Source organism: Podarcis vaucheri, assembly GCF_965113315.1.
Source record: "Podarcis vaucheri genome assembly, chromosome: 10".
Taxonomy (NCBI): Eukaryota; Metazoa; Chordata; class Lepidosauria; order Squamata; family Lacertidae; genus Podarcis; species Podarcis vaucheri.
The window spans coordinates 52,045,473-52,070,118 of record NC_138748.1 but is presented as its reverse complement, the minus strand read 5'-3'; the positions used below and the strand labels follow the sequence as shown (position 1 = coordinate 52,070,118).

General features: G+C 42.5%; 1 protein-coding gene and 1 long non-coding RNA gene across 3 annotated transcripts in view; one reads left to right on the top strand and one right to left on the bottom strand.

The window, feature by feature from the left end:
- Positions 1-240: 240 nt before the first annotated feature.
- Positions 241-4,355, bottom strand: LOC309542106. Its single transcript, XR_014224069.1, has 2 exons — positions 4,119-4,355; positions 241-1,051 (listed from the first exon to the last, which is right to left on the bottom strand). It is a non-coding gene; the product is annotated as an uncharacterized lncRNA (long non-coding RNA).
- A 243-nt stretch (positions 4,356-4,598) lies between these two features.
- The window catches only part of TRIM24 (tripartite motif containing 24), a 41,623-nt gene continuing 21,575 nt past the window's right edge, over positions 4,599-24,646 (top strand). For both annotated transcript variants that reach the window (XM_082240438.1, XM_082240437.1), the window contains exons 1-5: positions 4,599-5,042; positions 20,229-20,347; positions 20,925-21,072; positions 22,077-22,209; positions 23,729-23,845. In XM_082240438.1, coding sequence (XP_082096564.1) covers positions 4,661-5,042; positions 20,229-20,347; positions 20,925-21,072; positions 22,077-22,209; positions 23,729-23,845 — 899 coding nt within the window. In that variant the 5' untranslated portion in view covers positions 4,599-4,660. The remainder of the gene's footprint in view (positions 5,043-20,228; positions 20,348-20,924; positions 21,073-22,076; positions 22,210-23,728; positions 23,846-24,646) is intronic.

Here is a 24,646-nt window from a genome sequence, read left to right as displayed (position 1 = left end):
GTGTTTACTGCAGGAGTGATTATGCTGGGTGCTAGAACATTATTTGCCAATATTATAAGCCTGGAGTGTTGTAGGACAGGTCTGGCAATGATTCCTTTGTTTGACAGGGCTAGACTGACCCAAGGTCACCCAGTGGGTTTCAAGTTAGTGTGATGCATAGTGGACCACAATTGCTTGTGTTAAATTAACCCTGTCCAGTTCATTTCTGGTAGGAAATTCAATAAGAAATGCAACCAAGGATTCCAGCAAGACAATACCCTTTATTAACTTTATTGCAGTAAAGGACAGTCCTATAAGTACTGTACTGATCACAGGTTTCACGGAGCCTTTTATACTCTTTTACATACAGCTTATATCATGCTAAGTACATAACTAGTTCCATGTTGTCCATTCCACATCAGCCATGACAACATCTCCATATCGGAACATCCTACAAGTCATACTAGTACAATAAACTAACCTTTGGTCAGTAACAACAAACAAAAGCAGATCACACAATGGTTAATCGTTAACCTAATCCAACATAGATCTTGGATCTATGCAGCTTTATGCTATAACCATGTTCAAGCTAACTAATACTTTCCAAATATGAATATATGTATTCCTGTATGCATTGAATTACCTTACTAACATTCTTAATGTCTTTTATTGCTATATTAAGTGTTATTTACCTTTTGCTACCATGCCAGGGCTGGTGCAAAATCCAGTCACCAACCTGGCTCCATGCCTGGGTAAGCACTTCCAGTGCATGCACATGAAAAATAAGCAGCAGAGTGCCCACACATGTGCAGTAGGAGAAGAAATTCAGTGCTGTGTCCAAACAGAAACACATGCAGGCAGCAAAGCTCATCAGTAATAAGCTGTTGAACCTCAGTAAATTAAGAACATAGTTACAGCATCACTGGATCCCCTGTGATGGTGAAAAACTTCATAACTGAAGAGCGATGAAAGACAAATGAAGAACTCCAGCTTAGAGGTCCAGATATATCTCAGATCTGTGACCTTGGCTCTTTACAGACTCAGCAGAGTTAATTCACAAACAGGTGCACATCTGCCATAACAAAGACAAAATCTAGCTAACTACTCAGAAACTGTATGTTCTACACCCATTAAAAAAACCACCCTGACATATGATGTCTCAGCAATAAGCAGAACTATACCAAACTATTCAACTTTTGATATGAATTCATGCCAACATTAGTTCTTGCCAACTATAATTACACACAAAGCACAGTGTTCATATTTGGGAACACAGGTCATTCATATTTGAGTACAGGTTAAGCTGAAAAGTCAACAGCCTTTGGTCAATACATTAATTAGTATTTAACTAATACATTAATTAGTATTTAACATCCAGATAAACAATAAAACTTTCCATTATTTCTGTTTTCACATTTATACTAGTCTAGAAGTTGGCATCACCTTGCCAACAAAGGTCTGTATAGTTAAAGCTATGGTTTTCCCAGTAGTGATGAATGGAAGTGAGAGCATAAAGAAGGCTGATCACCGAAGAATTGATGCTTTTGAATTATAGTGCTGGAGGAGACTCTTGAGAGTCCCATGGACTGCAAGAAGATCAAACCTATCCATTCTTAAGGAAATCAGCCCCGAGTGCTCACTGGAAGGACAGATTGTGAAGCTGAGGCTCCAATACTTTGGCCACCTCATGAAAAGACTCCCTGGAAAAGGCCCTGATGTTGGGAAAGTTTGAGGGCACAAGGAGAAGGGGACGACAGAGGACGAGATGGTTGGACAGTGTTCTCGAAGCTACCAGCATGAGTTTGATCAAACTGCAGGAGGCGGCAGAAGACAGGAGAGCCTGGCATGCTCTGGTCCATGGGGTCACGAAGAGTCAGACACGACTAAACAACTACAAGAAGTTCTAAACAGGCATACAAACTTGGCCCTCCAGATGTTTTGGGACTACAACTCCCATGATCCCTAGCTAACAGGACCAGTGGTCAGGGATAATGGGAATTCCTTTTTGTTGTATTTATAAAATAAAAAACTATTAAAAATGAAATTGACATGAACTTAGTCAGTTTCAAGTAGCTGAGCAAAGGCTGTATGCCCCCCCAATTATTTCCTCCATATAACCTTTTTTCAACAAGCATTTGAAGCAGAGATTCTTACTCCAGTGTATCTGTATTGCATTTGAAATGGTTATTACTGATGTCTTTATTGTTAATAGCTTTAAGGTGTTTCATGTGAGGTGATTCATAAACGAACAAAATAAATGAGACAATTTCTCCCCCTGCCCTGTCACACCTAATTAATGGACCACTATGACTTTCCCCATTTAGTATTCTAGTAAAAGTCTTTGTCAAAATGCAGAGGCACATTGGTAAATGAATATCTCCTCCTTGCTTAATTCAGGTTTCCTATGATCAGCAAGATGACCAGTTTCCATTTATTTCAACTTTTATCTTTTACTACTCCAAAGAGAACAAAATTTTCAGGTATTTCAGCATCAAAGAGATTTGTTCCTTTTTTGGGGTGACCTGACCTAAAGGGAAATTAGGCATTTCATGTGAGTTGTGGTTATACATGCTTTTATTTAGAAATAGCTTGTTCAAGATAAAAACAGGATTCTGAGCAGTGGATTTTACTTGCTACCCCTTCACTTCAAGATTCTTTCCACCAAATTGTTTGTTGTGAAACTAGCTTTTTGCAATTTGTTAATGGCAGTGTTACTGCCCTCAGAGACATGAACTTATGGACTTGGAAAGTTTTGGTCTGTTAAGCTCCAGTTACATATTCAGACTGGTACCAGTAATGTAGTAGGTTTTTTAAAATAGGATTATATACAGCTCCATGGCAGTGCTTTAAACACAGGTCTGCTACAGTGTTTTTGCTAGACCAGCACACCCCTGCAATGCCAGGAGTTTGTCCCAGCAACTGTCCATCTTTCCACTGCAAAGTTATATTGGGTAGTGGATACAGTCTCTTTCAGAGCAGGCCTGCATAGCAACAGAAGTTTCACTTGTTTCTCAGATAAATGTGGTATTCTCCTTAACCCGGTTAGAACATATGTTAGTCTGTCTGTCTGGTCCAAACGGCTACATTCCTGTATGTGTTTTTATTACTTCTGAATAAGGAAGCCTCTTGCTTTCTCTGCTGCTTCTTGGCCTTTGGGCAGACAGTTCAAGCGATCAACTCACACAGCAAGTAATACTCCTCCATACCCATGTAAACAGAAAGCAAAACATTATAGGAGTGGTCACCAACCACTCGATCGTGGTACAGCCAAACAAACACTCATCCCTACTATTCCAACTAACTTCCTACGAATTGTGCACTTTTCCCAGTAGCATGTCTCAGCGGAAGATGAGAAGCCCAGCTTGTTCCATCAGCTCTGCTGGCAAAGCGGCTCTTTCTTGAGGAAGCAAGCTGTCCTCTGGAGAAAAACAAGGGTGGTCGGTCTTTGGCATCTCCTCCCATCTCTCTCCTGGTTCAGGAGCCACTTTGCTCACCATCTTATTTCTGGGAGAGCACAGCAGATATTCCTTCTAATTCAAGGAAGCTCAGTTCAGGACATGTTCCGGTTTTCCCTTGGACCATTCCTGGGTTTAGTCTTCTCAAGGGTGGGGTGTGAGGAGAGAAGATCCTGGTTTTTCTTAAGCGTCACCTCTGGTGGAGTTGGCATTGAAGTCCTGGCCAGTTTGCAGACCTGGGGAGGAGGTTGGTCACCAGGGCTCTCCCTTTCACCAGTTGCCCAGCAGAACTCCTTGGAGGGAGCTCAGTATCCCTCAGCGATGTACCTCCAGAAAGGAAAGAATTAATACCTTCACTCTTCCCGCCCCCACCCGCCCATTTGCTTCGATGGTGCTTACCTGCTCTTTCTGAGGGGCTTGCAAAGCACTAGGGCGGAGGGGGTCGTGGAAACAGTCTCACTTCACTAGTACTTTACTCAGCCCCATCGCTGGTTCCTAGGAGCAAACCCAGTGGCGTAGCGTGGGGGGTGCAGGGGGGGCGGCCGCACCGGGCGCAACATCTGGGGGCTAGGGTTAGGGGGCGCAAATCCACGGGTTAGGGGGCGCAAATTACTTGCCTTGCCCCGGGTGCTGACAACCCACGCTACGCCACTGAGCAAACCAAATTGACCCACAACCACCTACCACAAGCCGTCCCCGTCCTCCTCCTCTAGGCGTCTTTCGTCCTCTTTAAGCCGCCAGCCTGCTATTTCTCTCCCATGGCCCGAAATGAACCCCCCCGCCCCGAATTCAACCAAGCCCACAACAGCCTGCCAATCCCACCGTTTATACAAACGTAATAGCAGTTGGAATCCAAACGGTCGCCAGGCACCTGAGGAGGAAAATGACGCTCTGAGGCGGCTACGGCGAGAGCCCCGAGGAGAAAGGGGCGGAGCTTAGACGGGGTCGATAGAGGGGGCGTGGCGTGAAGCGGCGGTCCTGTCACTGGAGGGGGCGTGAAGGGGGCGGGGCATCGGTAGCCGTTGCCCGCGCGCGGCTGTGCGCGCTGGCGACCTCCTCTCCGGGTTCGGTCAAGGAGCAACCGACGTCGCTGCTCCCAGCGGCCGTTGAGGGGCGGGCGCTCGGCTCGTAAGAAGGCGGAGGGCGGGTGTGTGAGAGCAGAAGCGGCCGTTGGGAGAGAGGCGTTTCGCGCCTGAAGTGGCCGTCGCCGCCGCCGCCGCCGAACAATGGACGAGCCTATGGCGGGAGCAGGGCCCACCCCGGCCGGTCCTGTCGCCATGGGTGGGGAAAACGAGGCTGAAAGCCGGCAAGGCCCCGCGGACCGGGCCGACGGAGAGTCGCGGCTCAACCTGTTGGACACTTGCGGGGTGTGTGGCCAGAACATCCAGAGCCGGCGGCCCAAGCTGCTGCCGTGCCTCCACTCGTTCTGCGTGCGCTGCCTACCCCCGCCGCATCGCTACCTCATGCTGCCGCCTCCCGCCGCGCCTTCGCCGGGAGCCGGCGGCCCCAAAGACCCGCCGCTGCCTCCGCCGCCGCCTTTGCTTCAGCCTTCCCCGGCCCCCTCGTCGCCTGTCGCCACGCCGCCCTCGCCGCTGCACTGCAACCCGGGTAAGGAAGCCCGCGCGGCGGCCGGGTCACGACTGGGGGCGAGGAGGAGGAGGAGGAGGAGGAGGAGAGCTCGTAGTTACCTCAGAGCAAGGCGGGCGGGAGAGGGCGGTTGTCGCGATTCCTCTCAGCACTTGATAGCGGAAGAAAAGACAAACCGAGGCAGGGCTCAGTTGGCGAAAAGTGGCGCTGAGGTTGGAATAGCGCTCTTTGTCATGCCTTTCCCCCCAACTCCTGAGGCAGGAGAAGTGGGGAAGTGAGGGGAGGGGGGGAAGCATTCTTCTCCACGTACGTTTCAAAGAGGAGTCCCGGGGTTTACAAAATGGGCTCCTGGGCCGAGTCTTACCTCAAGTTGAGTTCCGTAGCTGCATGAGCTGTGGTAGCCAAGTCGGGAGCCTGCTTCGTCGCGGGTGCGTAAATATGCAGAGGCAGCCGTCGAGAGACTTGAAGACAAGCAGGCATGCGAAGGATCCAGTATCCCGGGAGCTGGCATGCGAAAAGCAAACAATAGTGGCGGGGGGGGGGGAGATGTGGTCATTTTGAGGTTGTGGAGGCAAGTGCTATGAAGACACAGGCTCTCTGCCTCTCCACAGAGCTCTGGGATTTATGCTGCTGTGCAGGAAACTTGTGGGATTTTAAACGTGGGGCGCCGAGATCCGATGTAAAACGCCACCTTTGGGAAGGGAAACCATAATGGACTGCAACTTCCCATTGTTTATACACTGCATCCTGTGCTAGCATAGATGCGAGCCAAGAAATCCCCGTTCAGGGGCTGGGCTCCTTATTATCCTTGCTGAAGCAGATATTTGTGCTTAACAGCATAGTCCAAAAGGCAACTGTCTACTCTATTTCGTTCCTCTACTGAAGATGTTGGGGCTGATGATAAGCACTTCAAAAGTAAAGCATTAGAGTTGTAGCATCGGTCCTCATTTTGCTCAACAAAGATGACAGGGTAGTAACAATTTGTTATTTCTTGGTACTTCAGTAAGGTACAGCATGCTAAGGCTTTTCTTGGTAGTTTTTTTTTGTTGTTTTGTTTTTGTTTTTTGGAGGGAGAGTTTCTTGTCCTACTCTGGAGTTCTCAGTTTCTACAGAAGGTGCATTTTTTGCTGGGGAAAAAAAGCTATTTGTGTGCATATTTTGTCTGGATGACAGATATAGCTAGCATTTGTCACTAACCCTTGGCTCATAGTAAGTATGTTGTGTGCTTGAGGGAGATGGCTTGCATTAATAGTGATGAGTGTGTTTGAGGATAGTCTATGCATGTTATATATTTATCTCTTTTTTAAAAAAAATCCATGAGCCTCCTATATTGTCAGGATCATACGTTACATAATTTCAAGCATAATATGCCTTTTTCTTACTTTAAAAGCTATATACAATTATTCCAGTGACATGTTTTTCACTCTTTTATGTCTGTTGTAAAGGTAATTCAGCTTTTGACCTGTCCGATAATTTTTCATCCATAGCAAAATTATTATATTGCATGGTAAGGAGTGAAAGCTCTTTTTTCCATTGTTCCACTTCCCAAACCACAAATACTGTATACCAGTTTGGATTTTTTGTTCTAAAAGTTCCTAACCGTGTTATGAGTTTGGGGGCTGCTAGGTTGTATACCTGAGCCCCCCTTCTAATTCCTAGATCCAGTGTAGATTCAATTATTGTAATAGCCAGATCTGCCTGGTTATGGCCTTTTGGTATGAGTAAGTAGGGGAGCAAAACAAGTGGTTCTGTGCTAGATGACAAATAAGTGGGCCTTCCTCCCTCAACTGTCTGTTAGAAAGACAAAAGGCCAGAGTTTGAGTTTGAGTGCTATTAGCTAGAAACTGGGTACAAAAGCTGCAGACTAGAAAGGCAGGGAGAGAGCCATAGCTTATTTCTGCTGGAATTCAAGGAGGACCTGTGAGTGAGGTATGGAGATTGTAAAGCACAGGTTGGTGGGTGACTCTCATTCCAACAGGTGGGACTTTTGGAGATCCAACAATCAGCTGATCATAAGCCCTCTTTCATCACCCCACACCTGATTGTCATGTGACAAAGGTCTTTAAGAGCAGAAGCAGTAAAGTGTAGAAAGTGTTGGAAAATGCTGAAAAGTGCTGACTCACTCTGACTCATCCTCTAGATGACTTATTCCTTGTACAAATATTGTATCAATTACAGCACAGGTAGGCAAACTAAGGCCCGGGGCCAGGATCCGGCCCAATCACCTTCTAAATCCGGCTGTGGACGGTCTGGGAATCAGCGTGTTTTTACATTAGTAGAATGTGTCCTTTTATTTAAAATGCATCTCTGGGTTATTTGTGGGGCATAGGAATTCATTTCCCCCTAAAAATATATTCTGGACCTGCACAAAGTTTGAGGGACAATGGACCGGCCCCCTGCTGAAAAAGTTTGCTGACCCCTGAATTACAGGAAGACACTCAGAGCCAGGAAAGGTAAATACAATGGGCTCAGTGTGCTCTCTAGCCTAGTCTAATCTTCATCTGTTTTACTTTGCTCTTCTCCATTATGTGTTTGTAAAGAAGTATGATTGCCTCCATAAAGTTTTATTATTTACAGTGGTGCCTTGCAAGACGAAAAGAATCCGTTCTGTGATTCTCTTCGTCTAGCGGTTTTTTCGTCTTGCGAAGCAAGCCCATTGACGGATTAGCGCTTTTATCGGCTTATCGGATCAGCTGATAAGCGGCTTAGCGGCTTAGAAAAAGGGGGGAAGGGGGGGAAAACCGCAAGAACTCGCAAGACATTTTCGTCTTGCGAAGCAAGCCCATAGGAAATTCGTTTTGCGAAGCACCTCCAAAACGGAAAACTCTTTCGTCTAGCGAGTTTTCCATCTTGCGAGGCATTCGTCTTGTGGGGCACCACTGTACTGTGAAGACTCTGCGTTTTTTACTTTGCTGCATGACGCTGATATACAGTTGTACCTCAGGTTACATATGCTTCAGGTTACATACACTTCAGGTTACAGACTCCGCTAACCCTGAAATAGTACCTCAGGTTAAGAACTTCGCTTCAGGATGAGAACAGAAATTGTGCGGCGGCAGGAGGAGGCCCCATTAGCTAATGTGGTGCTTCAGGTTAAAAACAGTTTCAGGTTAAGAACGGACCTCCGGAACAAATTAAGTACGTAACCAGAGGTACCACTGTAATGCCAGGTGTAGGGCAGGTAGGTGTGTGTTGACTGAAATGGCAGTCCCAAGAGGAGGCCAGGTGAGACTAATTCAGTTTGTGGGCTGGGACCCGCCACCCCTATTCTAAAATGTGTTGTGGCTTTTACATACTTTGGTCACATGTTATTTTAATGAACATAATTCATTCTGCAATAGCTCTTTTAGCATTCTATTTTTGTGACTTTCAATCTTCTGCAGCTCCTTTTTCATTTTTTACTATTGTTACTATCCTGACATCACTATACATGGCTCAAGAGTTTACAGAAGTCAGTGAACAAAAATTGTACAGGTTCTTCTCCAAGAAGCATACAATCTGAAATGTACAAGAACAGGGTATGCAAGAAGAGACTCGGATAGAAAAAGAATGCGAGCAAATTGCAGTTACACATCTGTATTGTACAGCTGAGATAATTGTTTGTAAAGTGAGACTAGAGGTTACTATTTATTTAAAATATTTTAGGGCATCTTTCAGTGCAAATTCGGCTCGGGGTTGCTTATAACAAATATCAATAATAAAACCACAGTTTCAGAAATGCCAGGGATATGCTGAAAAGGAAAAGGTATGAGAAAAATCTGGATTAGGGGAGGGGAAAGTGTGAGAAGGCAGTGATTAGGAGAACATCATATAGACAACAGATAATTAATGGAAGTACAAGATGCTTACTATCCACGTTAAACAACTATGAATGAGTCCCTAGTGTTTGCCTCATTGATCTTAATGACACGTGCACGTAGCAGTGTTTCATACTTTCCAGCCCAAGATATAAGAAGATTGCATGGGGTGCCTGTACAGTATATTGTATTCTTTATATATATATGTAACCCTATGTCAGCATTTAGATTTTTTACTTTAAACTACATATTTTGTGCAGGGATTTCCTCATGGACTATTTTGTTATAACAGGAAATTTGCCTCTTAGCTTCAGTGTATTCCTGTGTACTTTCAAGGACTTCACAAATCCATAGCCCCCAACACTGTTATTGGGGTGTATGAGGTGTTAGGGGAGGAGTACTGCCTCTGGTGGGAGACACGTTGTACTCATCCTGGGGTAATTTGTCCACCTTTGGTCTCTACGCTGCTCTCAGCTCTCACCTGTGGCTCCTAGAAGCGGTCAGCATGTGACATCGGCCACACCACAGAAAATGGCTTTGTCTGGTTTGCTAAACCAGGTGAGGGTAGCCATTGGGTCTCAAACCCTCAGCGAGTTAGGAACTTCCCCTGTATGTGAAGACAGGCCCTGACAGATTGAGTGGGCAGAATCAATAGAGTGGTACCTTGGATCTCAAACTTAATCCGTTCCAAAACCAAGGCGCACTTTCCCATAGAAAGTAATGCAAAACGGAGTAATCCCTTCCAGACTTTTTAAAACAACCCCTAAAACAGCAATTCAACATGAATTTTACTATCTAATAAGACCATTGGTCCATAAAATGAAAGCAATAATCAATGTAAAAAAGGTAAAGGGACCCCTGACTGTTAGGTCCAGTCGCAGACAATAGTGGGGTTGCGGCGCTCATCTCGCTTTATTGGCCGAGGGAGCCGGCGTACAGCTTCCGGGTCATGTGACCAGCATGACTAAGCCGCTTCTAGCGAACCAGAGCAACGCACGGAAACGCCGTTTACCTTCCTGCCGGAGTGGTACCTATTTATCTACTTGCACTTTGACATTCTTTCGTACTGCTAGGTTGGCAGGAACTGGGACCGAGCAATGGGAGTTCACCCCGTCGCGGGGATTCGAACCGCCGACCTTCTGATCTGCAAGCCCTAGGCTCTGTGGTTTAGACCACAGTGCCAACCGCGTCCCTAATAAAACGGTATTGTAGATGATAAAAATTAATTTTTTCCCCCTTACCTGCACTGATGATAGTCATTGTTTGGATGGAGGGCTTTTATCCATTTCCGCCATGTCACAGTCAATCAATCAATCAATCATAAAATGAAAAACAAGCCACAGACACAAAAATGAAAAGGCAGCAAAAACAAAAGCACCAAATATCACGTCAGAACACTGCAATCAGAAATGGAAGGCTTTAATTACGATAGGAGGGACAACTTAAATTTGTTGCTTAAGGGTAAAAACGGGAGGGGGAAAGCCTTAATTATGATGGGGGGGGACTCAACTGCGCAACAGGGAAAACTGAAGCTCAGGAGCATGTTCGGCTTCTGAGGCAAAGTTCGAAAATCGGAACACCTACTTCCAGGTTTGCAGCGTTCAGGTTCCGAGTTCGGGAACTAAGCTGTTCAAAAACTGAAGTACCACTGTAGTGTGACCAACGGTCAAGAAGGTGGTTGCTGCTGGGGCCTATCAACCTGGGAAAGTAGCCCTGGGAGAAGAAAAGCTGATCCTATACTTCCACTGCCTTGTCAATATACTCATTCGCAAGAAAGACTTTGGGAGTAAGCCCTGAGGAAAATTCCGTACTCTGTCTTGTGGGACATCTTCAGGAGAAGAAAAGGCTAAGGAGTAAACCCTATGCAAATCTTGAGTGCAGTCCCTAATATGGTTAGATGTGTCTTGTACGACTCCTGTAGCCAAGTGCAGTGGTACCTCAGGTTACAAACACCTCGGGTTACAAACACTTCGAGTTGCAGACTCCGCTAACCCGGAAGTAGTACCTCGGGTTAAGAAGTTTGCCCCAGGATGAGAACAGAAATCGTGTGCTGGTGGTGTGGCGGCAGCGGGAAGCCCCATTGGCTAAAGTGGTACTTCAGGTTAAGAGCGGTTTCAGGTTAAGAACGGACCTCTGGAATGAATTGAGCTTGTAACCAGAGGTACCAGAGTAATGCCAAATGTGGAAAGCAGCAGTTACGAGTTAACAGTCTTTGAAGCCACAGCAGGTGCTGTGATTCTCCACCGGTTTGACTCCATCCCGAGAGGCACACTTCATTGTCTGTTGAGACAGATTGATGTCAGCAACAACAATCACTGCTATTCAGCATGTGGTGCTATCATGCTGACTCAACTGAGACCTGTGTGACAGAATTTTAAGAACAGTTAGAAAATTTCATCCACAACTTCAATGCTCTGCTGAATTAAAATGCAATGAAGGAATGGAAGAGATTGATCTGCATGGCTATAATTCTGTTCCTTAACCAAAACAGTCTTGCAGGTCAAATAGGGATGCTTGGTGGACTAGCTTTGGGGCTGCTGGCTAGAGGTTCTTGGCATAACAACACCAATGCAATCAGTACATTCCAAGTTAGTTTACTCATTTATCTGTTAGAAAGTGAATGGTTTATATGCACATAGCTCATAATTATGCCAGTAAGCTCACCTGAGCCATGCAGGAAATCATTGCTTGGTGAAGAGCAGGAAACCAGATTCTTCCTGTAGCATATGCATCTTGGTATGTGCTATCTAACATCTGTTGCAATGCACACACAGCCAAAACCTATTACTTATGTTGTTCTTTGATTAAATTGTTAAGGAATAATCTGCCTTTCTTCACTCATAACATAGTTATGGTAGATAAAAGTAAGAGCTGTAGAAAGTCTCTATGGTTTGTTGATTTGCCCTCCACTGTTCTTCTAGAGCAGTAACTACCAAACATCCCCCCCCCCCTCCACAGATCACTTGAAAATTGCTCATGGTTTTTCCAGGTCACTTGCTGATGTTTCTGACTGTTGCAGTAATTGTAATGTCCTGTGCTACATGCAATATGATATGTAACCCCCCACTTTTATTTCTTGTATTGTTAGAGCTACCACTTGAGCTACCAAACTCTTGCAACAGGGAAGATATATTATTTTAGCCTATTTTAGGCCTTATCCAAACTTACCTGGTGCCCCATGCTTTCTGGGCACAGGTCCTCACTTTCCCTGTCCATGCATTTGTTTTGTTTTGTTTTGTTCTGTTGTTGTTGTTGTGGTGGTGGTGGTGTGTGTTTTTGGCCCTGGTGCTTTCCTTAGGAAAATCTGGTCTTTTATCACTGAATCAGAGCAAACATCAGTTTCATAGTTTGCCATTTACTCCAATTGTGGTAAAGAGTGGGTTTGTGTGGGGAAAGCACCAGTTCTCCTATTCTCCTATTTTAAATGAATTCTCCTATTTTAAATGAAAATTCTCTAATATTCTCATTAATTAAGAATATTCTCGATAATATTCTCCAGAAAATTATTCTCGAGAATTTAACATCACTAGTTGGGCTACAACTCCCAACATCCCTAGCTAATTGAGCTTGCTCAACACAGCAGAACATAGTCTTCTGGCAGATGGCAAAGGTCATACTTTGCTTCTCTGTAGTCCCATGGCTACTTGCAGTTGGAGTAACTGGGTGTTCTTTCTGTTAGAAAATGGTACACCCAGCATCTTACCACTTCTTCTCTGGCTCGTAAGTCATCCATACTTAACTCTGCTCCACATTTCTAGGCACAGGTCCGGGCTTTCCAGGTTTGTGTTCAAGAACTTTCTTTTAAAATAGGAGAATATTCATTTCAATGCATTGAAAAACTCTTTCTTATTGGTTAGCAGGTCAGCACTGTTGACATATAGGGAAACTTATTGTTTAGTAAAGTACCACAGTGAAAATATATAAGCACAAGCCTACTTGTCACTTGCAAGTATCAAGTTAAAAAGTAAAACATGTTTTATAGTTAAAGTTAAAGCATTCTAAAGTGATAGCACCAGTAATTGTCATGTAAAGGTTTGGTATAAGGAAACTCAGTAGTTAAATCATATTTTATTATTCCATTAGAACATATGCATGTTATGTTGTTGTTGTTGTTTAGTCATTTAGTCATGTCCGACTCTTCGTGACCCCATGGACCAGAGCACGCCAGGCACTCCTGTCTTCCACTGCCTCCCGCAGTTTGGTCAGATTCATGTTTGTGGCTTCGAGAACACTGTTCAACCATCTCATCCTCTGTTGTCCCCTTCTCCTTGAGCCCCTCAATCTTTCCCAACATTAGGGTCTTTTCCAGGGAGTCTTCTCTTCTCATTAGGTGGCCAAAGTATTGGAGCCTCAGCTTCACAATCTGTCCTTCCAGTGACCACTCAGGGCTGATTTCCTTAAGAATGGATGCGTTTGATCTTCTTGCAGTCCATGGGACTCTCAAGAGTCTCCTCCAGCACCATAATTCAAAAGCATCAATTCTTTGGCGATCAGCCTTCTTTATGGTCCAGCTTTCACTTCCATACATCACTACTGGGAAAACCATGGCTTTAACTATACGGACCTTTGTTGGCAAGGTGATATCTCTGCTTTTTAAGATGCCGTCTAGGTTTGCCATCGCCTTTCTCCCAAGGAGCAAGTGTCTTTTAATTTTGTGACTACTGTCACCATCTGCAGTGATCATGGAACCCAAGAAAGTAAAATCTCTCACTGCCTCCATTTCTTCCCCTTCTATTTGCCAGGAGGTGATGGGCCCAGTGGCCATGATCTTCGTTTTTTTGATGTTGAGCTTCAGACCATCTTTTGTGCTCTCCTCTTTCACCCTCATTAAAAGGTTCTTTAATTCCTCTTCACTTTCTGCCATCAAGGTTGTGTCATCTGCATATCTGAGGTTGTTGATATTTCTTCCGGCGATCTTCATTCCGGCTTGGGATTCATCCAGCCCAGCCTTTCGCATGATGAATTCTGCATATAAGTTAAATAAGCAGGGAGACAATATACAGCCTTGTCGTACTCCTTTCCCAATTTTGAACCAATCAGTTGTTCCATATCCAGTTCTAACTGTAGCTTCTTGTCCCACATAGAGATTTCTCAGGAGACAGATGAGGTGATCAGGCACTCCCATTTCTTTAAGAACTTGCCATAGTTTGCTGTGGTCGACACAGTCAAAGGCTTTTGCATAGTCAATGAAGCAGAAGTAGATGCCTTTCTGGAACTCTCTAGCTTTCTCCATAATCCAGCGCATGTTTGCAATTTGGTCTCTGGTTCCTCTGCCTCTTCTAAATCCAGCTTGCACTTCTGGGAGTTCTCGGTCCACATACTGCTTAAGCCTGCCTTGTAGAATTTTAAAGCATAACCTTGTTAGCGTGTGAAATGAGTGCAATTGTGCGGTAGTTGGAGCATTCTTTGGCACTGCCCTTCTTTGGGATTGGTATGTAAACTGATCTTCTCCAATCCTCTGGCCACTGCTGAGTTTTCCAAATTTGCTGGCATATTGAGTCTAGCACCTTAACAGCATCATCTTTTAAAATTTTAAATAGTTCAGCTGGAATATCATCACTTCCACTGGCCTTGTTATTAGCAGTGCTTTCTAAGGTCCATTTGACTTCACTCTCCAGGATGTCTGGCTCAAGATCAGCAACCACACTACCTGGGGTATCCGAAACATCCATTTCTTTCTGGTATAGTTCCTCTGTGTATTCTTGCCACCTCTTTTTGATGTCTTCTGCTTCTGTTAGGTCCTTTCCACTTTTGTCTTTTATTATGGTAATCTTTGTACGAAATGTTCCTTTCATATCTCCAATTTTCTTGAACAGATCTCTGGTTTTTCCCATTCTACTGTTTTCCTCTATTTCTTTGCATTGCTCGTTTAAGAAGGCCTTCTTGTCTCTCCTTGCTATTTTTTGGAAATCTGCATTCAATTTCCTGTATCTTTCACTATCTCCCTCGCATTTTGCTTGCCTTCTCTCCCGCTATTTGTAAGGCCTCCTTGGACAACCACTTTGCTTTCTCACATTTCCTTTTCATTGGGATGGTTTTAGTTGCTACCTCCTGTATAATGTTACGAGCCTCGATCCATAGTTCTTCAGGCACTCTGTCCACCAAATCTAAATCCTTAAACCTGTTCCTCACTTCCACTGTGTAGTCATAAGGGATTTGACTTAGATTGTATCTTACCGGCCCAGTGGTTTTTCCTACTTTCTTCCGTTTAAGCTTAAATTTTGCTATAAGAGGCTGATGATCTGAGCCATAGTCAGCTCCTGGTCTTGGTTTTGCTGACTGTATAGAGCTTCTCCATCTTTGGCTGCAGAGAATATAATCAATCTGATTTCGATGCTGCCCATCTGGTGATGTCCATGTGTAGAGTCGTCTCTTGTGTTGTTGGAAAAGAGTGTTTGTGATGACCAGCTTGTTCTCCTGGCAGAACTCTATTAGCCTTTGCCCTGCTTCGTTTTGAACTCCAAGGCCAAACTTGCCAGTTGTTCCTTTTATCTCTTGACTCCCTACTTTAGCATTCCAATCCCCTATAATGAGAAGAACATCCTTCTTTGGTGTCATTTCTATAAGGTGCTGTAAGTCTTCATAAAATTGGTCAATTTCAATTTCTTCAGCACCAGTGGTTGGTGCATAAACTTGGGTTACTGTGATGTTAAAAGGTCTGCCTTGGATTCGTATCGAGATCATTCTATCATTTTTGAGATTGCATCCCAGTACAGCTTTCGCCACTGTTTTGTTGACTATGGGGGCCACTCCATTTCTTTTACAGGATTCTTGCCCACAGTAGTAGATATGATGGTCATCCGAACTGAATTCGCCCATTCCCGTCCATTTTAGTTCACTGATGTCCAGGATGTCAATATTTATTCTTGCCATCTCATTTTTGACCACATCCAGCTTACCAGGTTCATGGTTCTTACATTCCAGGTTCCTATGCAATATTTTTCTTTACAGCATTGGACTTTCCTTTCGCTTCCAGGCATATCCACAACTGAGCGTCCTTTCGGCTTTGGCCCAGCCGCTTCATCAGCTCTGAATCTACTTGTACTTGTCCTCCGCTCTTCCTCAGTAGCATGTTGGACGCCTTCTGACCTGAGGGGCTCATCTTCCAGCGTCATAACTTTTATATGCCTGTTGTCTTTGTCCATGGAGTTTTCTTGGCAGGGATACTGGAGTGGCTTGCCGGTTCCTGCTCCAGGTGGATCACATTTGGTCAAAACTCTTCACTATGCCCTATCCATCTTGGGTGGCCCTGCACGGCATAGCTCATTGCTTCTTTTGAGTTATTCAAGCCCCTTCGCCCTGGCAAGGCAGTGATCCATGAAGGGGATGCATGTTATAGGACAAGTCAAAAAATACAATTGGCATGTTAAGGTTTGATACAAGTAAATTCAGTAATAGGCTATCTTGTGCTTCTAATAGCTCTAACACTTAATAACTGTTTTGGTGACTAAAACACAGCTTGAAAAAGAAAACTATATTCATACATATAAAAAAGAAGCCATTAACATTAAATATATTATATGATAATATATTTCAGTATGTCAGTCTCTGGTAAATGGCACCTTGTACCATTGAATGGCACTGCAAAAACCAGTTAAAGGTATATTCAGAAGGACACCCATGTGTGTCAGGGATAGGAAACGTTTTTGGCTCCACAGGCCAGAACCTTATCAATCATATGTCGTTAAGATGTCATATGATTGATTGATTGATTGGTAGGTGGCTGTAGCCACCTACCTGTCAAAGTCCCTTTTACTCCTGTGTTAAAGGGAGGAGTGAAGTCTTACAAAAGCCTTTGTGAGCTTCCCCCACCCCCTTTAAAGTTAGAGCAAGATTGGAGACTTAAAAGTAAAAGGGGGAAACCTACAAAGGGTCCCACTTTAAAGGTGGGAGCTGATGAGTGAAGATTTAAATTCTGCTGTCTTGGCTGCACAGTTGTGTTCCCTACTGGGAGCACATGCAGCCAATGCAGAATTAAATCCTGTCTTCCCACCTATTAGCTGAGATCACTATTCAGCTGATAGGTAAATGGCACTTTTTGCAGAAAATGGCTTCACTGGTCAAATTGGCCTACAGGGCAGAGATTCTTCTGCGTATGCAGAAATACATCCCTGATGTCTATAAATAAAATGAAAATCGATAGCATGTCATATAATGAGTGGTATTTGGTTGGGCTACCTTTTAAACAAATCATCAGACAAGAAATAGTAAGTTTGAAAACAATGGGTGAATTGACAAGCAATATTGCCTGGCAGAAATGCAAATGTTTGTTACAGATGTTGTTACATTTGTCTCATTCTGATATTAACATTCAGTAGATAATATAATCAAGAGATGCAATGGAGCCAGGTTATGACTGATGCAAAGAACAAAAATTATTGTCCTTCGAAAGCAATTCTGAGTTAAGAAACATTGTAAATGGTTTAGCCAGAAATATTGATAAGCAAAAGAAGTTAAACTCAAATTATTACCTTTTAGTATTATTTTTAAGAAAAAACCTCAATCTGCACAAATGTCAGCTAAAGAAGTGCTACGTGGTAAATAACAGGCAAATCCTGGTGTAGGTGCCTAACCTGCAAGTAGCCCCAAACATCAAAACACGTCATGGAAAGGGACTGGGCAGGGCAGAGGGGACTTAAGCATACTCCACCGATGCGTGTGAGGCTCCAGAGTAGAAACCCTGCACAAATTGAGGATTGCCTTTACATAGGGCTGGATTCAGAGATTTATTACATAACTGACTGCATACTTCCCGGAAGGAAGATTCACATTCAGTCGAGTGCCAGGAAACACTGACCTCTACATAATTCGGAATTCTGAGTGTTCTGTCTAGTGATGCTGGTTTTCAGAAAAATACTCATATAAATTAGGATAATTTGCACCAGAAAATTTTCAGTTTATATTGGATAATTCTTTGATGTCCTAGGGGTATAATTTTACACGTTCATTTTACTTTTATGTAGTACACAAACCTGAAAAAGTTGCCAGTTGTTATCTTTTTGACCTAATACTTCTCAAATATTTGACCTGAAATATCATGGGAAAAGATTATTGCACTTAATATGGTTTAAATATTACTTGGTTAAATTTTGTTGGCTGGCGCTGATAAGAGTTGGAAGCCAGCAATATTTGGAGGGCACCATATTGGCTACCCTTACCTACTACAATATATATTACTAAATGTAAATTTCATCATTCCCTTAAATGCTGGGAGCTGCCTGTAAAATCTGACCATGAGAAGAATTTTCCACCTGCTACTAGCTCTCAAATTAGCGGAGGAGATAAGGAGATGCCTGTGGGTCTTTCACAAAGCAAACAAGGGGACCTTACAGAGCCAGTGTAGTGTAGTGGTTAAGAGCGGTAGTCATGTAATCTGGGAAACCGGGTTCGCGTCTCCGCTCCTCCACATGCAGCTGCTGGGTGACCTTGGGCCAGTCACACTTCTGTGAAGTCTCTCAGCCCCACTCACCTCACAGAGTGTTTGTTGTGAGGGAGGAAGGGAAAGGAGAATGTTAGCCACTTTGAGACTCCTTCAGGTAGTGATAAAGCGAGATATCTGAGCTGTCTGAGGATCCCTTGCACAAAGAACTGCAAGACAAGCTGGCCATGTATCCACAGGTGCAGGAAAAAGTGTGCCAGTTTTAATGGAGTTGTTTAGAAATTGTGAAATTGCTGTGTGCGAACTTTTTATTAATTTAGTTTTGTACCGAGGCAATCAAAATTCCATGCACTGTGTATATTATATAAATTTCATGATTTGTATTTTGCATAATTCTGTTTTTCCAGAGAAAGTGTGTCAAGGAGTGATGCAGTATACTGAATCTCTGCCCCAGTTATTTAATATCTTATTCCATTATCCCTCTGTCTCATGAGTTTTCATCAAACATTGCTCACACATTTTCAAACATTAAGGCTAGAAGCTGGCTGAAAAGTAAAATGGCTGAGATGCTTTGGAAGTTGAAATTTTCTGAAATAGCACCTTCTGCACTTTTTTTCTGTGGAATTGCGCACACAGAGCCATGGGTTTTGGAACTGTCTTCTGGAACTCTTGTACATGGAGGTAGTTGTTTGCCAAACCTTATAGTCATAGAATCATAGAGTTGGAAGAGACCACAAGGGCCATCGAGTCCAACCCCCTGCCAAGCAGGAAGCCAAATTTTACTTGTGTTAAAAAAGGGTATACGGGGAACAGCCGTTTTGTGCATGTTCAAAGTACACGTGTGCCGGTAAGCCAACCTTGGATTGTAATCTTGCAGTAATCCAACCTTGATGTTTACCGGTGCATGGGAAACTGTGGTCAAGCTATACTAATCCAGGAACTGCTAGAGCTGTCTTATCAAACCAGAGGTGGTAAAAAGCACTCCTTGTCACCTACGACACCTGTTTCTTCAGTGGCAGAACTGGATCTAGGAACATGCCTAGACTATATGCCTCCTCCTTCAAGAAGAGTGCAATCACATGCAAATAAATTCAGCTGACCAACTTCCAAGACTTGAGAATCACTCATCCAAAGAGCCTCTGTCTTGCCAGGATTCAGACTGAGTTGATTAGCCCTCATTCAACCCACCACTCCACTACATCCATGTACTGGTCCAGGACATTCTCAGTCATTCCTGGTTCAGATGTTATAGAGGAATATTGGTATCATCAGCATACTGACAGCTGCTCCCAACTGCTTCATATAGATGTTAAATAATAGAGGTCACAATATAATGCTGTGCAGCACTGTAGTATAGCTCAAGAGCAAAGGAGTTGGGAAACACTTATTGCCATCTTCTGGATCATCCCTGGAGACAAATATAATATAAATATTAAAATATTGATATAATATGATATAAATATGGGGTCTTAACATGTATGAATTGTTAATTGCTTCACAACAAACATTTCTTTCACTGTACGGTATTGTGGAAACTTTTCAGCTATTCTTTTTTTCTGTGGCTTTTAAAATATTATGTTTCCTAGTTCACAAAAGTGAAAGAAATAAGTATATAAGACATGGAGATATTAGTTAAGTTTAAACAGTCCACTTTCGGTTTTCCTCAGCCTTAAGTTTAGTTTGCTGAATTTCAAGGTCTTCCTGTTGGCCCTTAATTGAAGACGGGTGTGGTTATTTGTTGCTTCTCTTTTATGAGTCAATACCTGCAACATAATAAAGCTGGTCAAGGAGCATGAAGAATTAAAACATAAAAGTTGTTTGAAAAATTTGCCTTCCTACATCATATAAATGGACATCATATAAATGGCCTGCACAAAAACAAAAAGAAAAATCATATTCAATTTGTAGATTAATAAATGTAATGAAGAATCCACCTGAAAAGGGGTTATAAAAAGGGGGAAATACCAGACCGTAAGTTCCTTTTTTATTTCTAAACTTATTAATTCATGTCATTTTTTTCTTTCTCCCTAGTTGGTGTTGTTCGTTGCCCAATTTGTGGCCAGGAATGTGCAGAAAGACACATCATCGATAACATATTTGTGAAGGATACTACTGAGGTTCCTAGTAGTACGGTGGAGAAGTCAAATCAGGTGAGTGTGTCTGGTGCTTTTCAAATTCCCTAAGCTGTCAACTCGTCAGTCTTCTCTGTATGCCTTATACTTAAAATGAAAATGTTATTGCAGCCATATTTTAAATACTAGTTGCCATCTAGGAAATGAAAGTATAGGAGAAGGAGTAAAATATTTGTGTTGTTTGACATTTTATGTGTAAGATTTGCATCTTACAGCGAGAATCTAGTTATCAAAGGGTAATAGTGAATATTGCAATGTGGGAAGGCACAAGGTTTGGAATGGGGGAGAACTTTCTTCATCCCAATATCTACATTCACTCATGAATAACCTTCTAGTGGTAGGCAGGATCAGAGGCAAATCTGAGCAGAGCAATGGATGTGATTCTTACCTTTGTAGAGTAGGCTACATTCCAGCCAAAAGTCAGTGGTTTTTAGCATTTCAATGTTAAAGAAGCCTACAAAATAAGTATATGTTTAGGTGAGAAATCTGATTTCTGTTCCTCACCTGATTTCCATTCCTACTAGTAATGATACCACTGAAAGCAAATATGCGGATTTGTTTCAATAGGCATACTTTTTATTTCTACTTAAACCAGGTTTGTACAAGCTGTGAAGACAATGCAGAAGCCAATGGTTTTTGTGTGGAGTGTGTTGAATGGTTATGTAAGACCTGCATACGAGCTCATCAAAGGGTGAAATTCACGAAGGATCATACAGTCAGACAGAAAGAGGAAGTATCTCCAGGTAAAAGTTCTTTTACTTAATGTTCATTTCTATCTAATGCATTTTTTACACATTCTCTTCTATGTATAGTTTTGCTCATTTTCATTATTTCAGTATACTTCAGGGTTAAAATCTGTACCAGTCTTCAGATATTCTACACAAATGTTTTCAGGGAAATATCTCCTGATCAAGACTATTTTGGGGGCCAGGGATGTCCATTGTTTTAAACTACAATTTAATGTGACATGTGAATGAGGCTATTCAGTGTCAGGATTCACAGAGTACTGTGTGAGATAGTAAGTCTGGAGGCTTGAGTTTGCCAGCTGATGCAACCAGCCTGCAATACTTTCTACAGAAGTGCTGGGTCAGAAAGACTCAGCAGTAATGTGCTGTCAGTTGATTGGAGGCCATCGGTTTAAAAGGGAAACCTGTCCAGCAGTAAGTGCTGGTGTAAAAGAGTGATGTCAGAGAGAGAGAGAGATAGAAAGGTCTTCCTATTTGCCCTAAGGTGCAGCCAGGTAGTCTGTTTGACTATATGAACTGCTTGTGTATTATAGCCTGTAGATACTTGTATATATAAGGTAAAGTAAAGGGACCCCTGACCATTAGGTCCAATCGTGACCAACTCTGGGGTTGCGGTGCTCATCTCGCTTTATTGGCTGAGGGAGCCGGCGTTTGTCTGCAGACAGCTTCCGGGTCATGTGGCCAGCATGACTAAGCTGCTTCTGGCGAACCAGAGCAGTGCACGGAAACGCCGTTTACCTTCCCACCAGAATGGTACCTATTTATCTACTTGCACTTTGATGTGCTTTCAAACTGCTAGGTTGGCAGGAGCAGGAGCTCACCCCATTGCGGGGATTCGAACCGCCGACCTTCTGATCGGCAAGTCCTAGGCTCTGTGGTTTAACCCACAGCGCCACCCGCGTCCCTTCCAGTAATATATGTGGGGTTAATTGTAGTAATAAATTGTCCCTTCTAATCCTAGCAACAACAACAAAAGTTGATTTCCCCATTTAATTTTGCAGAAGCTGTTGGTGTAACTAGTCAGCGACCTGTATTCTGTCCTTATCACAAGAAGGAGCAGCTAAAGCTTTATTGTGAAACTTGTGACAAGCTGACATGTCGGGATTGCCAGTTGCTGGAACACAAAGAACACAGGTATTACAATTGCATGTAACCAAATTGAAGGTGAAACTGGAAGTTAGAGGCAGATTTCAATTTATTCCAAAAATATAAATATCCTATAACCTCTGTGGTGGTTCAGGTTGTAGGCTGAACCGTGAGAGAGAAGAGAGGCAAGCAAACCAGCCAAACCTACCACTCCTCCTTGTTAACTTAAGGTGGTAACTTTCTTTTTCTCTGACCACCTCCACTAAACAGGCCATTAACCTTCTGGACTTTAAGTGGCCCAACTTTCTTTCTATACTGGGTAGAGTAGTGTGGCACTTGGGCATGGAATGAATAAGAAGACCTTGCACCAATTTTTCCCCAAGCAGATGGGGGGCACACCTAATTTTTCAGTTTGGGTAGCTACACATAAGCGCAGTTTAAATTACCGTATTTTTTGCACCATAACACTCACTTTTTTCCTCCTAGAAAGTAAGGGGAAATGTCTGTGCGTGTTATGGAGGAAATGCCTACGGGTGGCATGCCTACGGATTTTCCTCCTCTAAAAACTACGTGCGTGTTATGGTCGGGTGCGTGTTATAGAGCGAAAAATACGGTAAATGCACCCAGCTATACCTGTTCTAGACTGTTTCCCGAATGGTTCAGCTTTCTGGCTTCCTTCATTGCGCTCTCTTAACACATTTCAGTGTTCCTGTTCTCTTAAAGCAGTCTAGGTCCTTTTCTTTCTTGCAGCTCTTCAACTCTCAGTCCTTCAAGTTTCTGACTCCATAACTAGCTATTTTCTAGCTTGACTAATATACAATATTTCACCCCCACTTCCAACCTTTTAGCTAATCGGGAGAAGAATGTATTAGTTCAGTTTCTATTTCCCCTTAATTGCCAGATTCCTAGCATGAAGCTTTGACCTTCCCATGCAAAATATCATCTTGACTCTCAGATGAACAACCTGAGCAAAATATGGCCTTGCTCTTTTAACCTTCCTGTAAACTTTTGACCTTCCTATGCATAAGAGTCTTTACACCAAAACCATTCAACAACCTAGGTTTTACAACCAAAAGCCCAATACAAAATGGCTAAAACACATTATTCTGTTGAATTTTTAAGGGGCACACTACCTGATAAAGAATAGCATTAAACCACTGCACTTTCTCAGAATAATCTGATCTTTTTCAGGTTCAACAAAAATTAAAAATATTTGACATAACTTCCTATGTGACTATTGTAGTTATATCAGTACAATTTTGGTTTTCCTCTTTTGCAGAAAAAGGGGAGGTAAATTTTGGCATGACTAATCTAAATGTCAAAAGTACTTAGAGGTTTTACAATATAATCTTGGACAATGTTTATGGCCATAGGCCATACAATTTTGGCAATCAAATGCTTTATTGATCATTATTTTATTGGCGTCCCATGACCTATGAAAATAAAATGATTTCATATGAAAAATTGTTGTCACATAATTTGTCTTACCTTTTAGCAACTTTTTTAATAAAACAAGATGGGGAATATTTTGCTATGTGCATGGTTTGTTATTTTTCTTTTACTGCAGGTACCAGTTTATAGAAGAAGCCTTTCAGAATCAAAAGGTTATAATTGACACATTAGTTACGAAGCTGATGGAGAAAAGCAAATATATAAAATATACAGGGGAGCAGATTCAAAATAGGTACTTGTTTTATAATAATACAATATCATGTTTATACGACATATATTCTAGTCTAAATTTAATCTATATCTATTTCTATATCTCTATATCTTAATCTATATCTATTTATCATGTTGTGGGTTTCAGGTAATATTTTCCCTTGAGAAGTATTTCTGTAATTGGTTTCCATGACCATTGGAATTGTACTATACAATATAACAGTTTAACGTGCACAAAACATTTATCAGAATCACTGTAAAGAGGTTTGATGAACTATATCTAATGTGACTGCATTTGCATTACTATTACTATGGATTGTTGTTGTTGTTTTGTTCCTAAAAATATACTGCTTTACAAAAGAATAATAGAATTGTAGAGTTGGAAGGGACCACAAGGGTCATCTAGTCTAACCACCTGCAATGCAGGAATCTCAACTAAGTCATACATTACTACTCTCTTCTTAAAAACTTCCTTTTAAAAAAAAATATATTGGTTTTTCACATTTTATAAAGACAAAACACACACGTAAAAGACAAAGACAAAAACATATATAATTTCAGAAATCTTACTTTCTTAACTTTGGTCCTTGACTCCCCCCCCCCCTCATACATCCCAATTCCCATAATTATGTCAGCAAGTTATTATTTTCCCTCTTCTTAAAAACTTCCAAGGAAGGAGAGTCCACCACCTCTCATGGGAGTCTTTCCCACTGTCAAACAGGTTTTACTGTCAGAAGCTTGTTCCTGATATTCAGTTGGAATCTCTTTTATTATAACTTTAATTCATTGGTTTGGGTCCTACCTTCCAGAGCAGGGGAAAACA